The 21,293-nt window shown below is 47.9% G+C and overlaps 1 protein-coding gene across 3 annotated transcripts in view; it reads left to right on the top strand.

Moving 5' to 3' along the window:
• PTGIS (prostaglandin I2 synthase) overlaps window positions 1-20,401 on the top strand; it is a 67,104-nt gene extending 46,703 nt beyond the window's left edge. For all 3 annotated transcript variants that reach the window (XM_031656837.1, XM_031656839.1, XM_031656838.1), the window contains exons 6-10: window positions 2,329-2,510; window positions 12,544-12,712; window positions 13,668-13,849; window positions 15,895-16,046; window positions 19,003-20,401. In XM_031656837.1, coding sequence (XP_031512697.1) covers window positions 2,329-2,510; window positions 12,544-12,712; window positions 13,668-13,849; window positions 15,895-16,046; window positions 19,003-19,147 — 830 coding nt within the window. In that variant the 3' untranslated portion in view covers window positions 19,148-20,401. The remainder of the gene's footprint in view (window positions 1-2,328; window positions 2,511-12,543; window positions 12,713-13,667; window positions 13,850-15,894; window positions 16,047-19,002) is intronic.
• The last annotated feature ends 892 nt before the right edge of the window (window positions 20,402-21,293 follow it).

Below are 21,293 nucleotides of genomic sequence, written 5' to 3'. Positions count from 1 at the left end.
AGCTGTCTTTTCATACTGCATTAGCTTTTTTGCTTAATTATTCATTTATTGTGCAAATATTGAGTGCCTCCTATGTACTCAGAACTGCTGTAGGCACAGGGGAAAAGTAGAGAATGGTCTTGCCTTACTTTTTAAAGACATCTGTAAACGCCGTGTTTACAGTGATATTCAAGATTGCAGTCGTGTGGTCAGACTTCAAAGAATGCCAGTTATTTCTAAAGCTGTGTTAAATTTCTTTGCCTCTTTTTTTAGCCATCCCATCAGATGATGCTTAGAAGTATCCAGAGTTTGCATCAACTGAGGTGGTTTTAACACGCCCGTGCCCTGCAGACCTAAACCCCTGGACGCCCAGTTCCCACCCACGTGATTTTGACATGATCAATCTGGGGTTGGCACCTGGGCATCCAGAGTTTCAAGAGCTCCCAGGTAATTCTTCAGAGAGCCTGAAAAGTTGAGACACATAGGAAGATAATGTATTTCAGTTGAACATGTAAGCTTATTGCTTTACATTGAAATGTCACCTAAAATGGTGACATTCATTTCAATGTAAAACAATGAGCTCAAGTTGAAGTCTAAAAGTTAAACATATTCAGCATATTATTTGAAAATGAAGCCAAAATACTTAAAAAAAAAAAAAACAAAACATAGGCTACATTTCTGACCCTTTCAAACGCCCTGTGATGTGCAGCCAGGTTTAGAATCAGTGCTGGGGCGAGTCTTCCTGAAACACGGCTTGTGGTTCAGAAGAGTCAGTGAGGGAGTTTCCAATACTTTGAAACTTCAGAGCAATCCAAGGTGACTCTGTTTTCCAAGGGGTGATTTCAGAGAATACCAAATCTTATATTTTATATTTTTGTTTTAAACTTTATATCTGTGCATATAAATAGCATTACCTTGGAGCTTTAAAACAATATATATTAAGTCTCATGTATGGTTCATGAAAATATTTTTTTTAAAAGGAAGGAGAAAAGAAAACAATATCTAAATAGTATCATTCTTCAGTGCCCGGCTTTATTCTTTTACCAGTCTGCCCTTCGGAACTCTCTGTGTCTGTATGTAAAATGTACTAATTCACTTTCACTGCTGTATGGTTTTTCCAGAACATAAACACACCATTGTCTGTTTAATGGTGACTGCACGCTAGTGATCTGTGGGCCAAAATTGACCTTCAGAGATGCTTCTGTGGTCAGCACAGTGATTAAAAACTTTTTACTTGGATGCTAACCTTAAAAAAATATCAGACGGTTATACATAATTGTCTGAATTTTCAGCTTCCTTTGAAAGCACAGGCCCTCTGGCCATGCTGGGGTGTTTCTCTCTCCTGCCGAGTGCTGGTCGGTGGGCTAAGTGCCATGGCCCCTTTCTGGCCTCCTCTCTCTTTTACTTGGCCTGCCTTCTCTGGAGTGAGTTGAGTTTGAGACTCCAGCCCAATCTGCCCTCTCTGGATGGTCAGTTAGGTTGTTGCTGATGTCTTTCTGTGATCACTGTTGTGCTGAGCCTGCTCACAGTGGCCTCCTCCTCATGCACATGGGCTGGCACTGCTCTGGGGTTGGACCTGGGGAGGGAGAATGCTGTTCGGTGTTCAGTGTTCCTTCTCCTGCTCTGGAAAGAAATGCCATTTATTTAATACATAATATGGTTTGGCTGTGTCCCCACCCAAATCTCATCTTGAACTGTAGCTCTCATAATTCCCACGTGTTGTGGGAGGGACCTGGTGGGAGATAATTGAATTGTGGGGGGTGGTTTCCCCCATACTGTTCTCCTTATAGTGAATAAGTCTCACGAGATCTGATGATTTTATAAGTGGTTTCTCCTTTTGCTTAGCTTTTGTTTTGTCTTGCTTGCCGCCATGTAAGATGTTCCTTTCACCTTCCACCATGGTTATGAGGCCTCCCTAGCCACATGGAATTGTGAGTCCATTAAACCTCTTTTTTTTTTTATATATAAAAAAAAATTACCCAGTCTTGAGTATGTCTTTGTCAGCAGCATGAAAACAGACTAATACAATGCATATTTATTGAACACCTACTACGGGCCGGGTGCTGGGGACATATAGGTGATTGAAATAGACTGGGATCCCACCTGCAGGAGACAAGACCCCTTGCTTCTTTTTACTGGGCGTAAGACAGATAATAAGCAAGTCGGTATCGAAAGAGCTTCCCGCTGTGGGCCTGTCCCTACAGCTTCTTTCCCACAGGAACTCCCCACCCTCAAGGGTCTTCTGAGTGACATTCAGAAGACCCTTGGCCTCATGGGAGGTCATGCTCGGTCAGCCCTGGGTGTGGTGGTGAATCTCTAACCCCTACTCTCTGTGCTCTGTCCCTGCAGGGGACAAGGACCACATGTGCAGTGTCAAAAGTCGCCTGTGGAAGCTGCTGTCCCCAGCCAGGCTGGCCACACGGGCCCACAGGAGCAAATGGCTGGAGAGTTACCTGCTGCACTTGGAGGAGATGGGTGTGTCAGAGGAGATGCAGGCACGGGCCCTGGTGCTGCAGCTGTGGGCCACACAGGTGGGTGTGAGTGTGCAAGTGGGTGTGTGCAGGTGTGCATGTGTGGTTGTGATATGAATGTGTATGTGTGCATGGGGGTGTGCATGTCTGTGCACGTATTCAGGTGCACATGACTATACCTGTGTGTGCATGTGTAGGTAGGTGTGCATTTGTGAGTGTGTGCTGATGTGAGTGTGGGTGTGTGCACACATACCCACTGCCCATCCCCGTTCCCTGACTTCCTTTACTGTCAAACAGCATGATGAACAGAATAATTCACTCACTATTCTTTTCTTTTTTTTCTTTTGAGACAGAGTCTCGCTTGGTTGTCCAGGTTGGAGTGCAGTGGCTCGATCTCAGCTCACTGCAACCTCCATCTCCCGGGTTCAAGTGATTCTCATGCCTCAGCCTCCCGAGTAGCTGGGACTACAGTTGCCTGCCACCATGCCTGGCTAATTTTTGTATTTTTAGTAGAAATGGGGTTTCACTATGTTGGCCAGGCTAGTCTCAAACTCTTGACCTCAAGTGATCTGCCTGCCTCAGCCTCTGGAAGTGCTGGGATTACAGGTGTGTGCCACCACGCCCAGCCTCTTTTTGTTTTGTTTTGTTTTGTTTTAATTTGGAAAAATGTTACATTTATAAAAAGGTTTAATAGTTTAATGAACTCTTATATATGCTTCACCTTGATTCCCCAATTTTAAACATTTTACCACCTTTGCTTTCTCTCTGTCTCTCTCTTACGCTCTCTTTTCCCCAGTGGGATTATTTTATTGAAATAATTTGTGAATAAGTTGCAGATATCATGGTTTTTTATCCCTAATTGCTTGAGTGTAAGCAAGAACATCCCCTGCATGACCACAGCACAATAACCAATTTCAGGATAATGAGCCCAGATACATGATCATTATCTAATAAACAGTCTGTATTCCAGTTTGGCCAGTTGTCTCAATAATGTCCTTTTTGGTTCATCTTGGTCCAGCATCCAATCCAGAATCACATGTTGCATTTAGTCATTCTGACTCTTCAGTTTTCTTTTTTTTTTTTTGGAGATGGAGTCTCACTCTGTCGCCAGGCTGGAGTGCAGTGGCATGATCTCATCTCACTGCAACCTCTGCCTCCTGAGTTCACACGATTCTCCTGCCTCAGCCTCCTGAATAGCTGGGACTACAGGCTCGTGCCACCATGCACCACGTTCAGCTAATTTTTTTGTATTTTTAGTAGAGATGGGGTTTCACCATGTTGGCAGGATGGTCTCGATCTTTTGACCTCATGATCCGCCCGCCTCAGCCTCAGCCTCAGCCTCCCAAAGTGCTGGGATTACAGGTGTGAGCCACTGCACCTGACCCGTTTTCTTTAATCTGTCACATTTTCTGTGCATTTCATTGTTTCTCATGACCTTTACATTTTTTGAAGTGTGCAGACCAGTTATTTTGAATAATTTTTTAGAAGTTCCATTAAGAAGCTGGGCATGGTAGTGTGCACCTGTAATCCCAGCTACTCGGGAGGGTGAGGCAAGAGGATCGCTTGGACCCAGGAGTTTGAGACGAGCCTGGGCAACATAGTGAGATCCCACCTCTTTAAAAAAAATCCACTGAGTACTTACCATAGACCTCAAAGATTCTGTGTTGTGTTGATTACCATTTGGGGGGTCAGGGGGACAGGGAGCAGAGAGTCAAGGAAACATATACAAGGTGATTTTAGATGATGATATTTAGAGTATGAAACAGGGCTGTGAATAGAAAGACTTTCGGTTCTGCTCTAGCCGGGGTGGTCAGGGAGGCCTCCCTGAGATATTCGAGCTGAGCCCTGGATGATAAGAAAGCTAGATTCAGAGACTTGGAGAAGATGTGGGGATAGAAGCTTCCAATAATGGAAATAGCAAGTGCAAAGGCCCTGGGGTTGGATCATGCAGAGTAGAGTTGGATCACACAGCTGAAGCAGAGTGAGGAAGGGGGCAAGAGACTGAGGGAAGAGGTCACTGAGGGCCTTGTGGGTCCTCATAAGTGAGGACTTGGGATTTTTTTTTTTTTTTGGGTGAGATGGGGACCTAGGAGAGTTCTGAGCAGAGGAGGGACAGGATCTTGGGGGCAAAAGCAAAAACAGGGCACCAAGGAGGAAACGGTGGTGGCAGGGTCAGGTGGTGGCCATGGAGGTGATGAGGACATGGATAGATTTTGGAAATTTCAGGAAGACAGAGCCAGTGGATTTGGTCATGGACCAGCTATTGGAGTGAGAGAAACAGGGTGGCTTTTGATGCTGCAGGGCTCCAGGCCTGGATCCTGTCCTCTTTCCTGTTCCCCAAGCCTCCCATCTTTCTTTTGGCCCCACTTCGACAGTGACAGTTGTACAGGCTGACATTTCTGGGTAATTCCTCTCCCATCGACTTGCGGCTTATTTTTAGTTTCCTCTCAGAGCCATTAACTGTCCTTGCAGGCAGAGACTGGCAAGGGGTGGGGGCTGGGATTAATTGGCAGTTGTCCCCCACATCAGTGCCTAATAACATATTTATGTGCAGAGATGACTTGGAGCTCCAAAGTGTCCCCAGAACCCTTGTGGAAATGACCTGTGTCAGCAAAACTGGATGCTGGCCGAGGGGCTTGAGTGGCAGAAAATCCAGGGAACAGCCTTTGGCAGGGTCAGGAGAGCTGGGCAGGAGCTGGGGACAAGATGTCCTCTGAGGTTGAGTCGTTGACAGCGTCCAGAATTCAAGCAGGTGGGAAAACTTTTCAAGAGCCTTTTGGGGGCAGAGCCAAGAAGGTACTTGGTCTAGAAGTTTCTGGCACAGGCTCTGTGACCTCCCTGCCTGGATTTGAATCCTGACTTTGACACTTCCTGGCAAGTCAGTCACTTAACCTCTGAGCACCTCAGTTGACTCATCTGTAAAATGGAGATGGTAGCACTCGCTTTTTTTTTTTTTTTTTTTTTTTTTGAGACGGAGTCTTACTCTGTCGCCCAGGCTGGAGTGCAGTGGCCGGATCTCAGCTCACTGCAAGCTCCGCCTCCCGGGTTTACGCCATTCTCCTGCCTCAGCCTCCGGAGTAGCTGGGACTACAGGCGCCCACCACCTTGCCCGGCTAGTTTTTTGTATTTTTTAGTAGAGACGGGGTTTCACTGTGTTAGCCAGGATGGTCTCGATCTCCTGACCTCGTGATCCGCCCGTCTCGGCCTCCCAAAGTGCTGGGATTACAGGCTTGAGCCACCGCGCCCGGCCAGCACTCGCTTTAAGATGTGGTTATGAAGATGAAAGGAGGCAGGAATACATGTGCAACTTTGTAACTGTGACTTGCAGATAACAAGTGCTCAATAAACATCTTCAGCAAATATTTAGAGTGCCTGCCGTGGACCAGGCCCCATTCCAGAAGCTGGGGATAGAGCAGAGAGCAAAACAGACAAAAATCCGTACCTTTAGGGAGCTGGCATTCTGGTGGGAGAAGATAGACAATTAATAAACACATAAGCTGTAATCACAGTGCTTTGGGAGGTTAGACAGGAACATCGTTTGAGGCCCAGAGTTCAAGACCAGTCTGGGCAACATAGCAAGACCCCATCTCTACCAAAAAAAAATCTTATTTTTTTTTGTAGAAAAGCTGGGCGGGGTGGTGCACAGTTGTAGTCCCAGCTACTTGGGAGGCTGAGGCAGGAGCATTGCTTGAACCTAGGAGGTCAAGGCTGAAATGAGCCATGATTGTGCCACTGCACTCCATCGTGGGTGTCATAGTAAGATCCTGTCTAAAAAATAAATAAATAAATAAACAATCAAACAAGTAAGCATCTAAAATGTATTAGAGGCCAGGCGCAGTGGCTCACTCTTGTAATCTCAACACTTTGAGAGGCCGAGGCAGGCAGATCACTTGAGATCAGGAGTTTGAGACCAGCCTGGCCAATATGGTGAAACCCTGACTCTACTAAAAATACAAAAATTAGTCAGGCATGGTGGCACAGGCCCGTAATCCCAGCTACTTAGGAGACTGAGGAATGAGAATCACTTGAACCCAGGAGGTAGAGGTTGCAGTGAGCCGAGATCGCGCCACTGCACTCCAGCCTGGGCGACGAGAGAGACTCCGTCTCCAAAAAAAAAAAAAAAAACTCTGTCTCAAATTAAAAAAAAAAGTTTTAGAGGGAATGTGTTCTATGGAGAAGAGATGCAGCAGGAAGGCAGGCACAGGAAGGCCTAACTGAAAGGTGACATCTGAGCAGAGACTGAAGGAAGTGAGGGGTGAACCATGTAAATATATAGAGTGAAGGCTCCCGGGCAGGGAGCAGCAAGTACAAAGGCCCTGAGGCAGGACTGAGGGTGACATGGTGGGGAGGCAGAGCTGCAGGACCACACAGGTCCCTGTAGGCCACGGGGAGGGCTTTGGCTTTTACTTTGAGTGAGACAGGTGCCTGCTGAGGGCTATGAGCAGAGGAAAATCCTGGCCTGTCTTAACGCATTAGAGGGATCATTCTGGCTGCAGTGCTGACAAGAGACTGTAGGGGATGGGGAAGCAGAGGCAGGAAGAGCAGGGGGGAGGCCATTGCAGGATCCAGGCAAGAGACGGTGCGGCTGAGCCAGGGTCAGGGGTGGTTAGAGTCTGAACATATTCCACAGTAAAGCCAACAGGATCCACTGTTGGATGGGACCTTGGGGGAGGCCATCAAGGATGACTCCAGGCTTGGGCCTGAGTGACAGGAGGGGTGGCAGAGCCATGGGCAGATGAGGAAGATGGCGGGAGGAGGAAGTCTCAGGGAGAAGATTGGGGGTTTGGCTTTGGGTATGTTGAATTTGAGATGGAGGTGGGAGAGTGGACACCTGGAGAAGACAGTCTGGAGTTCAAGTTTGAGGTCCAGGCTTGGGAGTTGTCAGCATAGAGGAGTTTAAAGCCTCAGGACTGGAAGAGATACTGCGGGCAAGGATGGGTGAAGAAGGGGGTGTCCCTGGGGCTCTCCAGTGGTGGGAAAGGTAAGGAGGAGGGGCCAGGAAGGTGGGGGGAGAGCCAGTAATGGGAAGCTGGGTCAGATGCTGCGGAGAGGCTGAAAAATGGTAGCTGTGATTGCTGCTGTCAGGTCGGAGATGATGAGTCAGGAATAATAATCGCAAAAGATACTGAGCACTTACCCTGGGCCAAGCATCCTCTTGAGCACTTTGCAAACATCATCTTATAGGATCCTCACAACAGCTTCATGAATCCAGAAGCCCTGAGCCTGGAATCGAGAGTGATGGACGGGGCAGTGGGAGGCTCGGGCATCCAGGGAGGACCCTGTGGGCCGAGACCTAAGGTCCAGCCAGGGGGAAGAGGAGGCTGTAAGGGAAGGTGGGGTGGGGTGGTGGGGGGCAGATGGAGGAGAGTTTGCAAACACAGGACAGGTTTCCCTCCCAGCTCTGAGCCCACTGATGCTGGCAATGCCAGGACTGAAACCATTGATTGTCATGATGTCCCTCAGCCCCATCCATCACATCTGATCCTTCTCTTCCTTCCTCATATCTGGCTTGGCCTTCACCCCATCACATCCTCAGCAGCCACAGCCACACATCCCTGGAAACTCCTGGGTGGTCCTGAGAGGTAGGGGAGGGGGCCACGGGAGCTGCTGGGCCTGCAGATAGCTCCGCTGAGATAGTGGTCATCGAGAAGAATCCCTGAAGCATTTGACAACGGGGTGAAAAGCAAAACCACAGTATTGAGAGTCAGACAGACTTGGGTGGAGTATCAGCTCTGCCACTAAACTAGTTGTGTGACCTCAAACAAGTCACTTTTCTGGGCTTCAGTTTCACCATCTGTAAAGAGGGTTGGGTTTGTTTTTGTTTTTGTTTGTCTTCAGTAGTTTTATCTTGAAATAATTTTAGATTATAAAAGAGTTGCAAAGATAGTACAGGGAGTTCCCAAATACCCTTCACCCAGCTTTCCCTAATGTGACTTAACTACAATACATTCATCAAGTGCTAAGAAATTAGCACTGGGACATTGCTAGTAACTAAACTCCATACTTCATTCACGTTGCCCCAGTTTTTCTACTAATATCCTTTTTCTCTTCCAGGAGCCAATCCACAATCCCACATTGCACGTAGGGCTTTTGTTTGTTTGTTTTAAATAGACTCTATTTTTAAAGCAGGTTTAGGTTCACAGCAAAATTGAAGGAAAGGTGCAGGGACCCCCCTTAGCCGCCTTCTCCCAGTGTCTCGCCTCTCCATCACCAGTGTCCCTCAGCAGAGTGGCACATTTGTTACAATTTACGACCTACACTAACACATCATTATCACACTTGGGGTATTCTTTTATTCCGTTGGAATCTTTTAAATCACAAAAATTAAAAGAATAAAAGAGTGACTCCCATCCCTCAGGTCTCCCTTCTGCCGAGCTGCATCCTCAGAGGGTCTCCTGGGGGGTGGCTACAATGGCCTCCAGCAGCTCCATGCAATTTAGCAATCCCATGGAGGAGGGTTCCCTTCCCTTAAATTCCAGCACAGCTCCCAAGCCTGATACTCACTGGCCCAGCCCACGTCACATGCTCCCCTCTGCGTGGATCACGCATGGGACCTCTGCCTGGGTCCCATGCCCACACTTGAAGTCTGGAAGGATGAGTCAGTCCTGGATGACCTACACAGACTTAGATTTTACAAAGGAAAGTGGCGTGCTGTTACCCACAGACAAGGAAGTGGATGCAGGCAGGCACGGGCAGTGGGAGTCCCCTACTCCCACTGATGGGCCATGTGGTCAGGAGGCGACAAGAAGGAGCATGTGAATCGCCAAAGGTGTGGTCTGGCCCGCAGTCAGTGCCCCCCAGAGGTCTGCCGCCGCCATTCACAGGAAAGCTAGAACAGGGGGTGGCACTGCTGGGTCATGGCCTTTGGCTGCAGTAGGAGGGAATGAGGACAAATGAGAAGTGTCTTCCTGAGTAAACGGAGGCAAGTCTCCATGGGTGAAAGCTCAAATTCCAGGGTGGCAAATTCAGGATCTCTTATGGTTGCGTGCACACACACACACACACACACACACACTCACACTCACATCTGTGCAGTTGGGTAGAAGGCAGTCTTGGTCACCTCCCTAACTTGCCACAGCTTTTTCCGGCAAGCAGAGATAGCCAAGGGCCCATGTGTTCCACTTCTGCTTGGTAATTAATGAGCGGTGGCCCCCATCTGACCATCTGGGCCAGATAAAATGGCCTTGGCGCTGAGCTAAGCCAGTGCTGAATTATTTATCACCCACATTCGCCTGGCTATTTAAGTGATGGACAGCAAGTGACCTTGCTGTGTCAGCTGGACCTGAGGTGCTGGCAGAACTCTCAGAAAGGGCCTGAGGCCCCCACTGACTTGTTCTCAAATCCAGGGGAGGGGCCAGTTGGGGAGGGGTAACCACTTCTGAGCACCTACTCTGGGCACAACACGTGTGGGATTGCTTGCATTCAGCCTCACTGGACCCTTGCGACCACCCAGGAGGTGGCAATGTTACCCCCAGTGTTGAGACCCAAGAGGGGACATGACTTGTCCACAGTCACAGAAAGTGGGGAGCTGGGATTTGAACCCACCTCTGCCTGGTCTCAGTCCAGGGATCTTCCAGTCCACCTCCCAGGCTGTCTTGGAGCTCCACCTCTGATCCAAAGGTACACAGATGTTTATTTGACAAATATCAGTGAGCCTCCACTATATGCTGGGCAGTGGGTAGCAACCAGGGAGTACTTCGTTTTCCTTTTCAGTAAAAGGCCTAATAATGGCACCTGCATGATGTAAGTATTGAGCAGAGGAGTGTGGTGCCTCCTGGCCTCATGGCCTCATGGGCACTAAAGAGGAAGGCACAATTCATCTCACCATCATTGATGCTATGGTGCATTTCTTTCCAGCTTTTCCCCGTACATTTTTCTTCCGTGGTTAAGATCATGCAGCTGTTTTAATCTAACCTTCTATTTGGTTTAATACTGTAACATGAGCATTTCTCATGACATTGTACATCACTATAGAAATCATTTGAATACAGCCTGAGAAACATAGTGAGACCTCATCTTTACAAAAAATAGAAAGATTAGCCGGGCATGGTGGTGCATGCTTGTATCAGCTACTTGGGAGGCTGAGGTAGGAGGATCACTTGAGCCCAGGAGGTGGAGGTTGCAGTGAGCCACGATCACGCCACTGCACTCCAGCCTGGGTGCCTTCTGTTTCACTTAAAATTAGTGTGTCCATTAAAAAATTTTGAACAGTTTAAAAGGGTATTTGCAAGGAAAGTCAGCCTCCTTCCTCCCTATCCTCTTGTCTTCCCAGCTTCTGTCCCAAGGTAACCTCCGTTACCAGTTTCTGGTGTCTCTTAGCAATGGTCTATGCTTCTTTGGGAGACTGTGGCAGGAGGACTGCTCAAGGTCAGGAGTTTGAGATCAGCCTGGGAAACACAGGGAGACCTCCATCTCTACCAAAACAACAACAACAACAACAACAACAACAACAAAACCTAGCTGGGTAGCATGTGCCTGTGGCCCCAGCTCCTTGGGAGGCTAAGGCAGGAGGATCACTTGAGCCAAGAGGTCAAGGCTGCAGTGAGCTATGATTGTGCCACTGCATTCCAGCCTGGGTGACAGAGCAAGACCCTGTCTCAAAAAAAGGGATGGTCTGTGCTTCTTCATGTATATTTCTCTTTAAACAAACACACAAATGGCAGCATGCTGAGCCACCACCCTGCACCTTGCTGTTTGCATGCTTCTGTGTGTCTTGGCTACAGTCCCACATCAGTACACACAGAGCTGGCTTCTTTTTAATGACTTCCTGCATCATCATCCAATGGATGGATCTTCATTTATCTCATTGATCTCCTATTGATAGACATGGAGGTTGTTTCCAGCTTTTTTCTATTACATTAGCACTGCAATAATTATCTTTGTGCATATGTTCTTTTGCCCATGTGTAATTATGTCTGTAATGAAATTACGGGGTAAACATGATATGTAATGATGATTTAATATTCCATTATTATGATTGAATAGGATAGTCATGGCAGACAAAAACCTTCCCCCAAATTGAGATTAGTTGGTATTCTACCCATGTCTGGATCACTAAAGGGTGCCATATACACATTTTAGCCACATACCAAAGAGCTGAAGCTAAAATGTGTATGAAAATGTTCAGCTAAGACTGAAGCCTTGAAGCAAGAAATTCCACTCATTTTCCTAAGTGCTTATCTATTGGAAAGTTTAAATAATTTTTATTCATAGCTTTCAGTCATCAATGATGATTGCGACTTTGTTTTATATGTACACAACACACACACATTTATTCTTCAAGTGACTCAAAGAATTTTAAGATACAAAGCATACAGAGAACTTTTTGCATCCCAGACCACGTCGAGAATGATTATATTTGGAAGCAAATCTTTAGATATCGCACCAGTTAGCTATTGTTGCCTAACAAACATCCACAGCAACTCGGTGGCATACACCCATCAGCATTTATTTAACTCACGGGACTGTGGGTCTGGCTTAGTGGGGCAGCTCAGCTCTGTCCATGAGTCTCTCATCCTTCTCTTGGGATCAGTGGGCTTGTCAGGCAAGTGGAAACACAAAGTTTCTCGCGGCGTAGGCGTAGAGTGGCTGTTCCTTCAATTGCACCTCATTCTATTGGCCAAAGCAAGTCCACGGCTGAGCATAAATTCAAAGGACAGGGAAATACACTCTGGCCCTTGAATGGAGGAACGGCAAAGTTACATGGTAAGGAGCAGGGATTCTGGGATTGGTGAAGAACTGGGGCCAACAATGTGATCATTCTCAGATGTGAACAGTCTTAACTGATACACGCTGTTCCTATTACTGACACTGTTTTGCTGATTAGCTATGAAGATTACCTGTGTGACCTAGAATTAGTGACTTTGCACACAGTCAGGGATGCCATGAGTGGCCCTGAAGTAGGTATTTTGGGCCACAGAGTAGTTTTGGCCATGTCCTGAGGCTGGAGATAGACACTAGTCATTCCCGGGCATTTGGCAGCAGTGGGAGCCCGGGCCTACTGGCCCCTCTGTCTTGGCCCGGGCCGTGTCCCTGGCAGAGACGAGTCAGCTCTGCCCTCATAATGATATAACAGGGGCCCTTCTCCTTACAGGGGAATATGGGTCCCGCTGCTTTCTGGCTCCTGCTCTTCCTTCTCAAGAATCCTGAAGCCCTGGCTGCTGTCCGCGGAGAGCTCGAGAGTATCCTTTGGGAAGCAGAGCAGCCTGTCTCGCAGATGACCACCCTCCCACAGAAGGTTCTAGACGGCACGCCTGTGCTTGGTGAGATGGTCACACCCTCCAAGATAGCCCCTAAGACTGCGTCATCATGGACCCCCAAAGTCCTCCCCAACATGGGCTCCTGTCTTCCAGAGTCCATCAGTGTCCTCCAACCTAGGGTCTCCCTGAGCCTCCTATCTTCACACACCTGGCATCTCCATACTCCAGTCTCAACTAGGGGTCAAGTGACAGAAAACCTAACTTCAATTGACTGAGGTGAAAAGGTACTTTGAGACATGTCATGAAAAAGTCCAAAGGACTGGCTTCAGGCACAGGTGGATCTAGGCACTTTAACAATATTGTCAGGACTACTCAGTTCCTCTCCACCTGTCATCCCACTGGGTTGACCCCAGTCTCAGGCTGGCAGTAGCTGTTGGCAGCTCAAGGCTGACTTCCTCCTGGCTTTGTGAGACTCTGCATCTCTTACAATGTTCCCACCAAGAGTCCCAAGACTGTGTCTCATTGGCTTTCTTTGGGTCATGTGTCCCTCCTGAACCAATCACAGGGCTCAGAGGGATGCTGTGATTGGCCAGTCACAGCCTCATCCCAGGAGTTGAGCATAGAATCAGCAGTCTAACCCCTGAGAGTGAGAGAGGGGTGGACCCTAGAGGAAAACCAGGGGCCCGTTTCCAGAAGAGAAATATATGCCGGGAAGGCAGGAACAGAGATTGATGGCCCTACTCTCTCCCCAGCCTTCTGGTATCTCCCTAGCTCCCACCTTCCCTCACAACTTACCTTGGGATCAGACCTGGATACCCTCGTGTTCAAGGGTCTCTGAGGGACCACAGAGACCACATGTCATCATGTGTCCTTTTTCACCTTGCTGTGTGACTGTGTGGATGAGGCAGGCACCCTCTCTGAGCCTCTTCATCTTCCTCTGTAAAATAAGAGTTGGGGGTGGCATATGAGCAGGTGAAGGGATAGCCTGCTGACCTTTCCTTGCACCTGCCCCATGCAGACAGCGTGCTGAGTGAGAGCCTCAGGCTTACAGCTGCCCCATTCATCACCCGCGAGGTTGTGGTGGACCTGGCCATGCCCATGGCAGATGGGCGAGAATTCAACCTGCGACGTGGTGACCGCCTTCTCCTCTTCCCCTTCCTGAGCCCCCAGAGAGACCCAGAAATCTACACAGACCCAGAGGTAAATGGCAGGGGCGTCTGGTCATATGGGGTCTGTGGGAGGAAAATCAGTGACTTTGGGATGAGCCAGATCTGAGTGGCAGCCTGGCTCTGCTCTTTGTTTGCTATGTGACATGGCCTAGATTGCTTCACCTCTCTGTGTTTGCTTCCTCGCCTGTGAAATGGACCTCGTCATAGTACCTGCCTCATAAGATTGATAGGAAGGTTAAATGAGATCATGCAGAAGCAGATACTGATGGCCCCACTCTCTCCCCAGCCTTCTGATATCTCTCTGGCTCCTACCTTTTTTCACAGCTTCTCTTGGAGGCAGACCCAGATCCCCTCATGTTCAAGGGTCTCTGAGGAACCCTAGGACATGAGAGGATGTTCATTCACACTGAGTGCTTTGTGATAGCTGAGCCATTTTCCTTATTTCAGAATGTTATAGTGTCAGTTTCTCAACACTTTTCCCTCTCCCCAGACTTTGAGAAGAAGTAAACTTTCACGATTGCTAACAGATTGGGTGCTTACTGTGTGTCAGACCCTAAACTACATGCTCACCCATCCATCCATTCATTCATCTATCTACCCATCTACTCATGCATCTGTCTATCCATTTATTCATCCATCCAGCCACACATTCACCTATCTACCTATCCATTCATCTATCCATCCACCCATCCATTCATCCATCCACCCACCCAATTTACCCTTTCATTCACCCATCTACCCATTCATTTATCCATCCAGCCACCTAATTCCAATTTCATTCCATTCATCCAGCTATACCCATTTACTCTGTATATGTCCATTCCATTCCATCCATCTTATATCCATAAATCCCTACTTTATTCCATCCATTAATTCCATTCTTGTCCATCCGTCCATCCATCCATCCATCCATCCATCTTATCCATCCATCCATCCACACACTCGCCCATCTACCCATCCATCCATCCATCCATCCATCCATCCATCCATCCATCCACACACTCGTCCATCTACCCATCCATTAATCCATCCACCCATCCATCCACCCACCCACCAAGCTACTCTTTCATCCACCCACCTACCCATGAATCCATCCATCTATCCACCCATCTATCCATCTGTCCATTCATCCATCTACCTATCTTTTGTCCATTCCATCCACGAATTTATTCCATCCGATGATTCCATCGCATTTTATTCGTTCCATCCACTTCTTACTTCCATATGTCTGTTCCACCATTTCGACATTTTATCCACGATCCATCGCATTCCATCTACTCATCCATCCATCCATTTGTCCATTCATCCATGTATTCATCCATCCACCCATCCACCCATCCACCCATCAATCTACCCATTCATTCACCTGTCTACGCATCCGTCCATCCACCCCATCTACCCATCCATCCATCCATCCCTCCATTCATTCATCTTCCCATCCACGTTTCCATCTCTTAATCTATCCACTGGTTCATTCACCTATCCTTCCACCCATCTTTCAGTCAGCAGCTACTGCATGCCAAGCTCTGTGCTCAGGTACAACCTTGCCTTACCACTGTGCAGTGTAACCAAAGGAAATTGGCATTTTCTTTTAAAAATATTTTAATTTCTTTTATTTTACATTACAAAAGTAATATATATCATAGAGTATAAAGAAATACAGAGAAATATATTCTTTAATGTAAAAAATATATATTTCCCTTCTTCTCCAGTTCTACAGAGTTCTCTAACCACGGTTTGGAGTGTGCCTTGTGAATTGTTTTCATGGCTTTACAGGCATACACACAACACATTCACACACCATGAAAAGACTGGTGTGTGTATAGGATCATACAATATATACTATTCTGAAACTTGCTTTTTTCACTCAACAACCAATTGTAGAAATTCTTTCCATGTCAGTACACACAAACCTTTTGCCATAATTTTTTAACCAATCCCCTATCAATTGACCTGTATATGGTTTCCAGTTTTTCCCTCCTATAAACATGACTGTCAGGAACATCCTCATACATTTTTCTTGGTGTGGGCTTGTTCTGGGAATGGGGTCAGAAGAGGACCTTCTTCCTATTTCAGGTATTTAAATACAACCGATTCCTGAACCCTGACGGATCAGAGAAGAAAGACTTTTACAAGGATGGGAAACGGCTGAAGAATTACAACATGCCCTGGGGAGCGGGGCACAATCACTGCCTGGGGAAGAGTTACGCAGTCAACAGCATCAAACAGTGAGTGGGGCCCAGGGCGGGTCCAGGGTGGCTCCTGATCCCCTGGTTGATACGTGCCCTTCTCTCCTGGGACTGAAGGCTCAGCCAGGAGAATGGTTTGGCAGAGGCTCCACACGGACAGCCTGTGAGCCATCTCTTATTTGTGGTTTCACAACTGTGTGCTTTTAAAAATCAGAAGAGCTCATGTAAAAAAGCCAGATTTCGGATTTCTTTTGGAAATAATCAGATCTGGCAGCAGGTTCTTCCCTCCAAGACTGGTGTCCGGATTCCAAATACTGGACATTCCTTTCAGCTGACCTTAGCTGTCCGTCTGCAGCTGCTGCTGCGTGTTCAGAACTTCGTGTTAGGAACTGGCCGAACTTCACTGTTCCCAGTTGGTTATTTTAATGCCTGTGGGGCCGAAAGTCTCATAAATTATCTCCTTTGAACCCCAGGAGCTTTGGCCACCAAGATCACAAACAGATTGGACCGAGGTTATGACATTTGCCCTGTCCTCCGTCCAGCCCCTGTGCAATCATAAGCTGGGTTACCTTCTGCGCCTCTGTTTCCTCAACTGTAAAATGAGGGTTCTGATTATAACTACACCCCAGGAGTGTCAGGATAAATGAGCTGGATCTTTCTAAGTTCTTAACCCACTGCCTGGTTCATTGCAGGCATTTGAAAAATGTTAATTATTATCATAATTATTAATATTATTAATATGCATGCATTATGCTAAGTGAATGGGCATGTTACATTGACCTTTGGCCTCAGTTTCCTCAAGAAAATGGAGTTGATTATGAGCATAATACAGCTCATATGCATTCCTAAAAATCACCTTGCTGTATGAAATCATGCAACAAAAACTGCAGGAATTCATGCCTGTAATCCCAGCACTTTGGGAGGCCGAGGTGGGTGGATCATTTGAGGCCAGGAGTTTGAGACCAGCCTGGCCAACATGGTGAAACCCTGTCTCTACTAAAAAGACAAAAATCGGCTGCGCGTGGTGGAGCATGCCTGTAATCTCAGCTACTCAGGAGGCTGAGGCAGGAAAATCTCTTGAACCTGGGAGGCAGAGATTGCAGTGAGCCAAGATCGCACCATTGCACTCCGGCCTGGGCGACAGAGTGAGATTCTGTCTCAAAAAAAAAAAAAAAAAAAAAAGAAGAAAAGAAAAACCTGCAGGGATTAGGGGAAAAGGAGGACTGGGGCCCAACACTCAAAAACCTCATCAGTGACACATTAAAAAGAAAAAAAGAGAAGAACCCAGTAAAAAATGGTAGTAAAGTTTTACACATGTTCATGGCTAGGAACTATGTAAGTGCTGTAATGACCGTGGCTGTAGATCGATGCTTTTGTGTGCACGTGTATATGTTTTATGGATTTCTGCACAGCCAGGTTCAGCTGGGTGCAGTTTTTTGTATTTACTTCATGCTTCTCACAAGTAAAATTGCACGTGAGCAAATGTGAAACTTGCATTATATTCAAATGGTGCCCTAATATATCAATCCTATTGGAACAAATTCACCTGTTCAAAACAAGTGTTAGAGCAGAACCGATTGGCGTTCCTACCTCATCAACTTTTTGGACAGATATGAAGAGATAGCGGGTACTAAATGCTTAGCTGGTGCCTAGCGCACAGTGTTCCAATAAATTAGCTAATTTGTTGTTATTTTTATCTCACTGAATTGTCATGACAACCCTGCTGGTCCATCTAAAACTGAGTCTAGACAGGTCAGATCATTTGCCGTGTTCCCAGGAAGTGGAGGTGCCAGGGTTCAAATCCAGGGGTGGGCACAAAACTGCCATCCCATAGAAACTCACCCTCTAGTATCCTACAGCCTCAGAGCTGGAAGAGTCTCAACTTGCCTTCCCCTCTTTGACCAGATGGGAGAACCGAGACCCAGAGTGAGAAAGAACTTGGCGAGGGCCACATTCTCATAAGCGGCCCAGCCCAGATCTTCTGTCCAGAGTGTTAACCCCCCCTCTCTCCTCATCTGCCCTCTTCTTCACTCCTTCAGTGAGACAGAAGAATCCTCGCCATGTGCTCAGTCCTGCATCGGGCACCTGGGTTGGGGTAGGGAATAGTGGTGGGAAAAGAGTTATGAGGTATTCTCCTGACCCTTACGAACATGGGCATTGTAAGATGAGGCAGGGAGGCAGCAACCGTTGACATCCGTAGGGCTGGCTCCATGTTTATGGGGGCACTGATTACATCATAGGCATGGCAGCTTCAAATGTTTAGTACGACAGTTTTCTCAGAAGATGGCGGTAGAGAGCACTTGTTCTTGCAAAGTTGGTCTATTTAGGACAATTTTCTCGGAGATGGCAGTAAAATGTCTTGAGAGAGCGATGCCTGGTTCTAATCTCACAGAGACATCTAAGGGTTAGCAGCAGCCCTGGCCAAGATAGACAGCGAGGGTTCCAGGAGTTTGGAGAAAGGCGGGGAAGGGCGTGGACTGGAGGATCCAGAGGAGTTGCTGTATTTAATCAGCATAGGCTCAGCTCTGCACCTGCCAAGTCTCAGTGGCTTTTACCAACAGAGGTGCAGTTCTGCTCACGCGGTATCAGCTGTGGGTTTGGGGGAGTTCCCCACTCTGTGCAGAGACTCGGGCCAGGCTCTTTCCCTCTTTCAGGTCTGCTACCTCAACGTGAAGCCTGCATGGCTGCCAGGCAGGAGGGACAGCTGGAGAGCCACACGCTGGCTCGTGAATGCTTTGACACAGGAGTGGCACAGGCCACTTCTGCACACAGCCCATTCACCAGAACTCATCCATGGGTCTGCCTAACCTTACAGGGGGCTGGCAAATGTGGTGAGCAGCAAATGCATTTGTTCAACTTCCTCACGCCTCTCTTCTTCTCCTTTTTCCCAAAGTTGGTGTCAGACTTAGGAGGCAGCCATGCCTCCCCTGCCTTATTGCCAATAACCCCCTGCTCTACTCCTCTCCTTCACACCTTCCATGCCATTTCTCTGCAGATTTGTGTTCCTCGTGCTGGTGCACTTGGACCTGGAGCTGATCAACGCAGATGTGGAGATCCCTGAGTTTGACCTCAGCAGGTACGGCTTCGGTCTGATGCAGCCAGAACATGACGTGCCCATCCGCTACCGCATCCGCCCGTGACAGGGAGCAGATGGATCCACGTGCTCGCCTCTGCTCAGCCTGCCCCAGCCTCCCAGCTTTCTGTGTGCACAGTTGGCTTGGGTGCAGGTGCTAGCATTACCACTTCCCTGCTTTTCTCCCAGAAGACTGGGTCCAGAGGCGGGAAAAGTTAAGAGAGGGTGAACAAAGGAAAGACATTGAAAGCTCTATGGATTATCTGCTGCAAAGTTTTCTTTCCAAAATCAGGCTTTGTCTGCTCCCAACTCACCTCGTTCCTCTCACCTCGTGATATTCACAAAGGCTATTCAGACAAGGCAGGACTAGGAATCCTCACTGCTTTGTCCCCAACTCCTGGAGGGGTCACCTTCCCAGTTCTTATCAGCTAGCATGGCCCAGGCCTTATCCAGTCAAAGCAGATGCTGGCCACAGAAAGGCCATTCAGGACCAGCAGTCTGTCCATTGATGTCATTCAGCAGTCAGTCCCCCAATCATCCTTAAACCAGCTAAAGCCAAAGGAATCCCTTAGAAGATCTGCTTCCCTGGGCGCCCCATTTGCTGGATTGCCCCACTGCTCACACTACCTGAGAAAATGCAGGAGAGCTTCCCCAAGGCTGATGCATTCCCGGCACAGAACAGGGACACCCTCCAAACCCTGGGCTCTGAGGAGTGGAGTTCTCTCTTCTAGAGTGACAGGCACCAGATGGGATGGGCTTTCTCAGTGTCGGTACTCAGGTAGGGAGCTAAGGAAGACACAGCCCAGACAAGATGGCTGGAAGGAGCCAGCCAGGACTCCTTAGACACGTCAAGCTAAAAAAGAAGGTGCCGATTTCATGCATTCTAGTGCAGAAGCCCCAATTGTGGTCACGATCCAGTCTGCAGACGTGTTTCATTTGGACTGCACTTAAAGAAAATACCTTAGTTGGTATCATCTTTGGGAGAGTTCATTCAAAACGTCCAGCTTCTCTTGAAAACTTGGTTTATCTGACCACACTGGGCTCACATTCCCAAGGGTAACTCTTGGCCAGACCTGAATGGCAGCTGCCTCCCTTACGTGGGACACGTGCTCTCAGCTTCACCAGGGTTCTGACCGGGTCTGCTTCTGCGTTCACAGCGCCTCCTGGCACTGAAGGCATCTGAGTGTGAGACCCTGTTCTAACTCTTAGAAGTGACATTGTAAGAGGTGGTAGGGACCAGCTAATTGGTCCAACCCAGCCTGAGTGCACCACCCTTTGAACAAATGTATCAGTGATGAAAATTTGCCTTTGCCCCAGCTTTAGAACAAAAAGCCTAGACCAGGCATGGTGGCTCACGCCTATAATCCCAGCACTTTGGGAGGCCGAGGTGGGCGGATCACTTGAGGTTGGGAGTTCAAGACCAGCCTGGCCAACACGGTGAAACCCCGTCTCTACTAAACATACAGAAATGAGCCGGGTGTGGTGGTAGGCGCCTGTAATCCCAGCTACTCAGGAGGCTGACGCACCAGAATTGCTTGAACCCAGGAGGTGGAGGTTGCAGTGAGATGAGACTGCACCACGACACTCCAGCCTGGGCAACTGAGCCAGACTCTGTCTCAGTAAATAAATAAATAAATTAATTAATTAAAATAAAAAACGGCTTAAAGAGAAAAATGGCCTGCAAACATTTTTTATGATCCTAGTTTTATTAATATAAGGTCCTGTCTGTTGAGGCCCTTTAAATGCCTGCGATAGGCCCCGTAGACAGTATTTCTACTCCTCACAGCATCTCTGTGAAGAGAAGGAGGGTTGTGCCCGCTTCATAGATGAGAAAACCAAGAGGTGAGGTGACTTGCCTGGGGCCACATAGTTCATAAGCTGTAGAACTCAGCAGGCAGATGCACTGTCCCAGGAGCAAATGCTGGGTGAGCAACTCCTGTTCCTTGGGCTCAAGGGGGCTGGTGATGGTGCAATTCTTTCTGGCTTCAGAGAGCTGGCAGAGCCAGAGGCACCTAAACATGGGCACATATCGTAAGACACATAATGAGCTTTAGCTGGAGGGAGAGAAAAGAATCCTAGACCTCTGAATGTCCCAGAGGCTTGTCTCTTCTCAGAGGAGCACTGGGGTTTGGGGGCTTCCCTGGGCCTCAACCTCCAGGCACCCCCAGGATTCCCAGAGAGACACTGTGATTGGCAGGAGGCGGGATATCCCC

Source organism: Papio anubis, chromosome 16, assembly GCF_008728515.1.
Source record: "Papio anubis isolate 15944 chromosome 16, Panubis1.0, whole genome shotgun sequence".
NCBI classification, from domain to species: Eukaryota; Metazoa; Chordata; class Mammalia; order Primates; family Cercopithecidae; genus Papio; species Papio anubis.
This window is presented reverse-complemented; position numbering and strand designations above follow the sequence as displayed.